The 10,000-nt window shown below is 42.8% G+C and overlaps 2 protein-coding genes across 2 annotated transcripts in view; both read left to right on the forward strand.

Moving 5' to 3' along the window:
* The window catches only part of LOC135221132 (uncharacterized), a 242,378-nt gene that overhangs the window by 27,887 nt on the left and 204,491 nt on the right, over nucleotides 1–10,000 (forward strand). The gene's annotated exons all lie outside the window — the stretch shown is intronic.
* LOC135195486 (uncharacterized) lies at nucleotides 2,893–6,085 on the forward strand. The gene is made up of 2 exons (XM_064221702.1): nucleotides 2,893–4,204; nucleotides 4,244–6,085. Exon 1 carries the CDS (start codon nucleotides 2,893–2,895, stop codon nucleotides 3,712–3,714), a length of 822 nt encoding a protein of 273 aa, XP_064077772.1. The 3' UTR covers nucleotides 3,715–4,204; nucleotides 4,244–6,085.

Genomic DNA, 10,000 nt, shown 5'->3' on the forward strand with positions numbered 1-10,000 from the left:
ATGAAACAAAGAAGACAAAGCCAGACAACGTGAATAAGAAAGAAGAAGGGAACAAGAAGCAATTCGCCTTAGAGAAAGATGATCTTTAGAAGAGAAGAGGAGAATGCAAGGTTTACTGCCCCTCATTCAAACTCTTGCACCAATCATCCATTCTCATTCAGGTACCCTTACACCTGGCACAGAGTGGTTTGTTTCGAACTCCAGTCAACCCTCTCTTCCACCACCACAGAAAGCAACCGCGCAAACGCCACCCCCACTGAAGGCAGATGCAACATTCCAGATGTTTCAGGAATGGAGACGTCGGGGGATGGATGGACTATGCTGTCATGGTGGATCTTTCTAAGCTTCCACGGGAAAAGCAAATGATCCAGATGAGGATGTGTTTAACCCTGGAAATGCAGCGTGTTTTAGAACACACACTTCAAATATCTCCCTCTACAGATAAGCCTGTAGATGAAGTCCTGGACGCCTTACAGTCACATATAAAGGGTTTAAGGAATGAAGTACTTCGCCGAAGAGAGTTACTTAGCTGCAAGCAATCGGAAGGAGAATCTTTCGCTGATTTCTATGTGAAACTTCGACGCCTTGCGGAAGAAGTTGATTTTAGCCCAGGTACCACCGTCGCATGTGAAGAGACCCAGCTGAAAATGATATCTTGATGGGCATTCGAGACGCGGACTTGGTTCAGAAGTTGATTGCCTTGGATGCCAATTCTTCTTTGCAAGATTTCATCACCACCTGTCGGTCGTGATGAGGCGGCTCTAAAACTGCAACTTCTGCCATAACGTGCCCCACCCAATCAGCTGTGTGCTGTTTCGGCCTACAAGAGAAGCAAGAAGTCGAGCGGAAAGCATCCACCTTCGCCGAAACCCTCGAACCCAGCAACTTGGTGCCAGTACTGTGCTCGTCAGCATGATCAAGACAAATGCCCTGCGGCCAACAGTACTTGTAAAAGCTGCGACCGCGTTGGTCATTGGTCCAGGACCATGAAGTGTCCTGCCAGCAAGGTCCAGTGCCGTCTGTGTCACCGCATTGGGACACTTCGATAAGTGTTGTAGGGAGAATAAGAAGAACTTCGTCAGGACAGATCTTCAAGCAACAGTGGTGCCTCTTCAGTCAACAACAAATCGCAAGATTCAAGGACCAGCTGTCGTCGCCCTAGGAATTGCCTCGTACACCATTTCCAAGACGCCCAAACCTTATCTGTGTCCTTTGTCCGTTTGGGCTGTTAAGTCTCGCATTAAAATGTTACCAGACAGTTGCCGATGTCACTGTTATTGGAAAGCAGCACCTTGACACATTGGGTATCTCCAGGAGCTGTTTGCAGACGCCTCCGCAAAGTGCGACGTTTCACCGCGGATGGATCTCCAATGTCACCTGCTCTGGGTATATTACAAGCTACCCTTACGCTAGGCAAGCGATCCTGTCTCGCCAGGATTCAAGTGCATGAAAATGTGGAATTTCCACTTTTATCCTATGGTCATTGTGAGGAACTGGCCATAATATCTCCTGATTTCCCTAAACCTATTTTAGAAGTTAAACACGTTAATAGAGTCAAGGAGCTACCCATCTCAGCGACCACATCACCTTCAGCAGCAAAGGAATACTTTCTTCAAGAGTTTCAAGATGTGTTGGTCTCGAAAGAAGAGTTGAAGACAGCTCCTCTCAAGCCTATGGCTGGTCCTCCCATGAGAATCCACCTTAAGGATGGTGCAGTGCCTTTTTGCCCATCCACACCCCAAGACAGATTCCATTCGCTTTTAAGGACCAAGTCAAAGAAGAGCTTGACTCCATGGTGGCCCAAGGGTGGGATAATCAAACCTGCTGGTGATGACCCGTCAGTTTGGTGCCACCCTCTCGTCGTTGTTCCCAAGAATGGGACAGGAGTACGAATTACTGTCGATCTGACCAAGTTGAATAGCCAGGTTTCTCGTCCAGCCCATCCTTCACCCACACCCTACGTAAACACTATTCGCAGTGTAGGCTCGAAGGCTCGTTATTTCACTCACCAGCTGATGCTCTCTATGGTTACTGGCAAGATGGAACTGGCAGAAGAAGATCAGCATTTAACCACCTTTATTACGGCCATATGGTCGTTCATACATTGCAGAGAACGATGGGCTTCGCAGCTACTGGAGACGCCTTCTGCCTGCGAGGTGATATGGCCCTTCAAGGTGTCCAAAACTGTGTTAAGGTCATAGACGACCTTCTGCTCCAAGACGAAGACTACACTACACACCTTCATCGTATCCACGAAGTGCTCACCCGGTGCCGCAAGTTTGGGATCACACTCAACAAGGATAAATTTGTGGTCGCTGCACCCTCCGTGAATTTCTGTGGGTACAATCTCTCAGGAGACGGCATCTCAGCTGATAAGCAGAAAGTCAGTGCCATCAAGGATTCCCAACCCCTGCTAACCATGACAGACTCAGATCGTTTATGGGATTGGTCAACCAGTTAGCGGAGTTCACGCCTGACATCTCCATTGCAGCCCAACCTTTACGTCCCCTGATGAGTCCCAAGAGAACATTTGTTTGGACCCCCGACCATGATGAAGCATTTCAACGTGTCAGGTTAGCTCTCACCAGTCCACCAGTTCTCGCCCTCTTTGACCCAGACCTACCTGTTGTTCTCCAGACGGACGCTTCACGCCTCCACGGCATTGGATATGCCCTCCTGCAGGACCATGGTAATGGACACCTGCGTCTAGTTCAGTGTGGTTCTCAGGTTTTCTCGCTGACGCAGAGACACGATATGCCACCATCGAGCTTGAGATGCTAGCCGTTGTCTGGGCAATGTCGAAATGTATGCTATATTTAGCAGGCCTACAGAATTTTACTCTGATGACGGATCACTGGCCCTTCATACCTATTCTGAACAGTTATATGCTGGATGCCATCGAGAACTCTCGTCTCCAGCGCCTCAAGGAGAAAATCTCGCCCTACATCCTTTACAGCTGTGTGGCGTGCGGGTAAGTTGCTGTGCATCCCGGATCCGCATTGTTCTCGCGCCCCAGTCAGGACCACCCCCACACGGAGGACGAGATCTCGGGTGCTTCTTCCGCTGCTCATCTTCGAACTGTCATGGCTTGTGAACGCCGTTACGCTTTCAGACGAGTCTCCAACACAGGATCCCCAAAACAGGATACTTCAGGATCTTCGTGACGCAGCGAAAGCAGATCCTGCGTATACTCATCTACTCGATTGTGTCACATCAGGATTTCCTCGCAACAGATATGACCTTCACAATTCCTTACTTCCTTATTGGAAACTACGTGAAGATCTCTACGCCGATGGTGACCTTGTCCTGTATGGAGCAAGGGTTGTAGTTCCTGCCGCTCTCCGTCGTCGCACCTTGTCCCACTTGCATGACAGCCACAGAGGTGTGGAAGCAACCAAGCGCAGAGCAAGGCAGTCAGTTTTCTGGCCTGGCATTGACTCTGATATTGCCAACACAGTCAGAGCTTGTGAGGCATGTCAGACATTGCAGCCATCTCAGCCGCAGGAACCTGTAATGAATGACGACAACCCGACAAGACCTTTAGAGTCCGTCTCAGCCGACTTCTTTGTTGTTGCAGGGAAGTCTTTCTCGTCGTCGTCGATCGCCTGTCAGGATGGCCTGTTGTCGCACCCTGCCGAGGCGATACTACCGCTTCTAATACTATCAGGATCTTCTGCCGCTATTTCCGTGAAGTTGGTGTCCCCCTTCGCCTAAGGACAGATGGAGGCCCCCAATTCACCAGCGCAGAGTTCAAGGATTTTATGAAGCGATGGGGAGTTCGACACATGGTAACCTCACCCCACTACCCACAATCGAATGGTCACGCTGAAGCCGCTGTGAAGTCGATCAAGCACCTCATCCTCAAAACAGCCCCATCTGGCAACATTGATTGTGAAGCATTTGACTGAGGCTTATTGGAGCTCAGAAATACTCCTAACTTTACTGGACGCTCTCCTGCCCAGATCCTGTATGGCTGTCCTCTCAGGTCATGTATCCCTTCCCACCCTCAAGCATTCTCCAAGGAGTGGCAGGTCAAGACCGAAGCTTGTGACCGCCGTGCTGCCGCTCGTTACAAGCAGGTAAAGACCAAGTACGACAAGCATGCCCACCCCTTACCCACGTTGAGTGTCGGACAGCAAGTTCGGATTCAAGACCCGACCTCTCATCGTTGGGACAAAGTTGGCACTGTCATGGGTCATGGAAGGTCAAGAGACTATCAAATTCGTCTCCCTAGTGGTGGAAGGTCAAGAGACTATCAAATTCGTCTCCCTAGTGGTCGTGTGTGGTGGCGTAATCGTCGTTTTCTTCGCCTGGTGCCACCCACTAATAGTGACCCCTTGCTCCCTGTCCCTGTGGCCCCTAGCCAGGACCTAGAAAGAGAGTTCTTAGTCAGTATTCCTCCAGTAAACCCATGTCGTTCCCAAAGACTCATGGAAAAGGCACGTCGTTCCCAAAGACTCATGGAAAAGGAGTCCGCTCGAGAATGCACTACGAGCGTGAGGGGGAGGGAGGTGTAGGTACATGAAAAAGACGCATTTCACATGTACCAGTATTATTATGTTATTATTATGTTCAAACATTATTTCACATGTTGCGCGCCATTAGAGTATCCCATGTTAAGTCCAGTAATATGATATGGCAACATTTAAGTATTGGCAACATTGTAATTATTGCTCTCGCGAGGCAGTCTCGTCTCGTCTGTCTATTTGTTTAGCTGGCTGCTCTTTGTCCCCTGGATCTTGTATATATTTCTACAATAGACATTTAGAACCTACATTTAAGTTGTGTCCTTGCCCCTCCACTTAAGGTTAAGGAGTTTACCAACACATACAAACCCCAGACTTCAAGGCTTCTCATCGGTGGTTTGATAAATTCCGTAAACGGACTGGCATCCATTCGGTAGTGCAACATGGAGAGGCTGCCAGCTCAGACATGAAAGCGGCCGAAGCCTTTATTAAGGCGTTCGACGAGATGACGATCAACGAAGGCTACAGCTCTCAGCAAGTCTTCAACTGTGATGAAACTGGCCTTTTTTGGAAAAAAAAATGCCTCGTCGGACGTACATCACGGAGGAAGAGAAGAAGCTACCCGGGCATAAGCCAGTAAGTGCTAAAGGAGAAGCTTCCAATGATGTGAAGGGATAATGCGAAAGCCTGGGTAATGAGACTTTTGTTCACTGAGTGGGTAAATCTGTGTTTCGGCCCGACAGTGAAGAAATTCTTGGAAGAGAAGCGTCTCCCTCTGAAATGTCTGCTGTTGTTTGACAATACCCCTGCTCACCCTCCTGGTCTCGAGGAAGATATCCTAGCGGAGTATTCTTTCATCAAGGTTCTTTATCTTCCGCCTAACACCACCCCTCTCCTCCAGCCCATGGATCAGCAAGTGATATCGAACTTCAAGAAGCTGTATATGAGTTTCAACATCACTGATACTACAAACCTCACCTTGCATGAATTTTGGATGGAGCATTTCGATATCGTCATATGCATCTGACTCCTCGATCAAGCTTGGCAGGAGGTTTTGAGGCGAACCTTGAATTCTTCGTGGAGGAAACTCTGGCCTGATGCCGTATCCACCTGAGACTTCGAGGGATTCGACATGGGCGAAGCTGATGCAGATTCAGAAACAGTTGACAACTGAAACTGTTTCGCAACCAGATCTTGACGAGATCGTTGCTCTCGGCAAGTCCATGGGGCTGGTCGTTGACAAGGACGACAATAATGACCTTCTCGAGGAGTACCAAGTGGAGCTTACGACGGATGACCTGAAGGAGTTGGAGGCCATGCAACATAATGTCGTTCAAGAAGAGTTCTCTAGCAGCGGCGAGGAGGAGGAGGACCTTATGACAATGGCAGAAATTAAGGATGCTCTAGCTGCTTTTCATAAAGTGCAATCATTTGTAGAAAAGAGACACCCCGAAAAGGCTTACACAGGTCGTATGCTTGAGCAGTTCGATGACGTTTGCCCGAGTCATTTCAGGAACATTGTTAAAAGCAGGCAGAAGCAATCTTCCTTGGATAGTTATTTATTAAAAGAGGCCTTTAGAAGTGGTAAGCAAACAGGAAGATCCAAGTGATATGAAAAAACTGAAAGTTGAAAGTGGTGAAGAAATTGAAATTTTGTAAAAAAAAAAAAAAAAAAAAAAAAAAAAAAGTAAAATATAAAAAGTACAAAAAATGTGAAAATATAAAAGGCAAAAAAGAAGAAATTTAATCTTAAGTTTTTTTTAAAGTTAAGTGTTAATGTTTTCTGCCATTTGTTAATGTGTTTCATAAAGTTTAGTGTTAATGTTTTCTGCCATTTCTTAATGTGTTTCGTAAGTTGAGTGTTCATGTTTTCTGCCATTTGTCCTCGTCCTCTGTCGCCACTTTCAGAGATCGCCTCACTCGAAAGGTAAGGTTCCCCATTTTACTACATAAGTACGTACAGTATTTCTCGTACCATGTACACTAATACACTTTATTTACAGGTACATATAGTATATGTAGTTTATGTTAGGTATTGAATGGTCCAACTTGTTGTATTTCATTGTTTATTGGTCAATTTAGCTTTATTATAAAATTTACTGGGGTGTTTTTTGTAGGGCTTGGAACGAATTAGGCAATTTACATGTAAAATGTGGTTCAAGATACGAAAAAATCAGGTTAGGAAGGCCGCTTCGGAACGGATTAATTTCGTATCCTGAGGCACTAAAGTATAGTATATATATATATATATATATATATATATATAATTATAATATATATATGTGTGTGTGTGTGTGTGTGTGTGTGTGTGTGTAAACAAATACTGTCTCTATCCACATGAACATTGTTCTTACCCACAGTCTGGATTAGTCCTTCATCACTTATCTGTGTTTATACCCACAGTCTGGATTAGTCCTTCATCACTTGTCTGAGTTTATAATCTACACAAGAGGCCTAAATATAACATCAAAATCCCAAGTGTACCTTTATTGAAAGACAATATGTGCTATTTACAACGTCGTGTTGACCTCAGAGATAATTTACTCCTTTATTTGCTACTGTTTTACTATATTAACTGTTTACTCATAAAATGATTCGTTTACGAATATAATATTTTTTCATTTTCTTATACTATATTTATTAACATCTACACCGAAACGATTTATTATGTAGAGGATTCTCCGGTGCAGAAGAAACGGATTTCATGCCAGCTTCTTTATTTTACCATTAACATTTATATGGAAATCTCATGGCGAAAAAAGGGGAAATATTATCGCAACAGGAAGACATTTTTATTTCACCAAGAACAGGAATTAAAATGGTTAGACAACTGCTAAAATTTCTTTTATCGAAAGTTTCTTTAGTTGTGCATATCAAGGAATTATCTAAATGTAAAAATAATCATTCTTTCTTTTTTCCTTTCCATCCAAATCTAACCTCTTGCTAATAACTGTATACAATATTCAGACGCTAATTTTATTGCGATATAAAGCAAATTAACCGAAGGAAACTTTTGTAAATAAACAGTGAAGGGTCAAGCAAACAGCCGTATTTCAACCTGGGGAGACGTGCATTGGGCGCAAATGGACGAGAAAACCGGCGGCAGACTTACGTGATCCCCAACTCGGCGGGATTTATCGCCGCAATAATCCACATCCAAATCGCTTCTTGGTCTTCTTCTTTGGCGAGAGCAACATGACATACATCCCGTGCAACCCTCGGATACTGTTCTCCTCCTATAGAGAGTCGCAACGCGGCTTCCAAAGTGATTTATCTGCTATGGAAATCCGGTGAATGGCCGGTACCCCACCAAGGCCGGGGGGGATGGGGGGGTGGGGGGATGTGTGGTCCATTAGCTCCTTTCATCCCGGACAATAGGTAGCCGGTGAAACCAATAGTCTCTTAAATTGTGTCTCGATACGACAACGCGTCCAGGGACCCCGATGTCGCTGCTATGCGGGTATGGCCTGAGTTTACGTCAAAGAACTGTGTAATGTTTTGTTTATTCAGCGTTAATGATAATCACTCTTGTTTAGGAAATGGCAATAACAAAATCCAGAATGCAGATATTAACTGCCACTGTATAATTAATTGAGACGACTGAGTTGTAACACCTGAACTAATAATAATAGTAATAATAATAATAATAATGATACAAATCTTTTTCAGCTAATGATAATACGCAAACGGAGTATGAAGAAATAAGGGCACTGTACAAGAGCTGCTACAAACACTAAAAGAATTGTGACACATACACTAATAATAATAATAATAATAATAATAATAATAATAATAATAATAATAATAATAATAATAATACCCTTTTCAGAGAGCAGAATTACCATCTACCTTAGGGTACACACAAGTTTTATATGAGAAGCTTGAATTGTAGGGCAAAACTATTACTTATTTGGAGGGAATGGTGAATGTTAGTTTATGGCAGAAAGAGGAATGGAAAAATAAACTACAAAATAAAAAAAAATGTCCAACTTAAGGTCAATTTATAACCTATATTTACTTGATTACTTCATTAAAGGAAAAACTGATTGAAATACTCTATGAACATAACATTTTCTCCATATCACAAAAATACAGACCAGTGCACGCTGGTGGCATTAGCATACGCTCATTAAGAGTACGTACTTATCAAGAAAATATAAAATAAAAATTATATTTTGATTATTTTTAGCAAGACACTTCTAGACAGCTAAGAACATACATCTGAAATACAGTAAGTAGATCATGTAAAACTTCGGAATATTTAATTAGGTCTTTTGAAGTCAAAAGATATTTTTTCAAATGAATATTCTTATAACAATCTCCATAACCAAAAGTAGAATAACTTTCATTTACAACTATATTTTTTCCACAGGACTCGGCCCTAAAAAGGGATATACACAATTTGTTTAACCATATGACAGGCAATTAAGTATTTAATGTTGAGTCAGATCCTTGTAAGATATGATAAGCATTCCAATATTATATGCATGTATGCATGGAAACACAAACACACACACATATTATATCTATATATATATATATATATATATATATATATATATATATATATATATGTGTGTGTGTGTGTGTGTGTGTGTGTGTGTGTAAATGTTCATACATACGCAAATGCAAACGTTCATACATCTACACGCACTTGAGGCATTAGGTGCAATAGCAGATAAGGCGCAACGTGGAGAGGCCGAATCCTAGCTGCAACAGGCAGAACAATACCCATCAATCTCCAACGCTTTACCTTTTCCCTCAGAACGTTTATTGAAAGGCAAATCCCCCTTGCAACAGCCTTCCTTCCTTCCTTCCTTCCTTCCTTCCTCCCTCCCTCGCTGGGCTCAAAAGCGAGCGATATAGAGGCATATCCTCGTGGGGGGAAAGTGGGTAAACCCTTATTGAAGCAGCAGGGCTATTTTCAAAGACAAGCCACCCTTCCTCGGGACACTATTCTGCGATCAGGGCGAATTTAGAGGGGGTTTAGGACTTAGAAATTGCTACATTGGTTGTGTCTTAAAAGGCAGTTTCGTCTGGTGTAGGATTTTATCGTTTATTCTTATTGTTTAACGAGTAGGGCTACGGTTATCAAATTCATGTGTAATAATGAAGGTAGAGTCGTGGAAGTCGTGCATTCTAAATGATCAAAAATATATATGTATGTATGTATGTATGTATGTATATATATATATATATATATATATATATATATATAATATATATATAGTATATATATATATATATTATAATATATATATATATATATATATATATATATATATATATATATGTATATATATATACACGTATATATAAATATAATGTGTGTGCTCGTGTGCGTATGCGCGCACGCGCGTGGGTGGTGTGCATGTCTGTGTTATGTAGTTATATACGCGTATAAAGCTTTATGCTTTTTTTGTATATATGTATCTATGCCTTTATAAATAATTTTGCATTCTGCATTTCTTTTTTACTTTCATGCATTTCATTTGTAATCATGCAAATATGCTACACCTCTACTAATCAAAATA

The sequence above is a fragment of the Macrobrachium nipponense genome, chromosome 20, assembly GCF_015104395.2.
Source record: "Macrobrachium nipponense isolate FS-2020 chromosome 20, ASM1510439v2, whole genome shotgun sequence".
In the NCBI taxonomy this organism is placed as follows: domain Eukaryota; kingdom Metazoa; phylum Arthropoda; class Malacostraca; order Decapoda; family Palaemonidae; genus Macrobrachium; species Macrobrachium nipponense.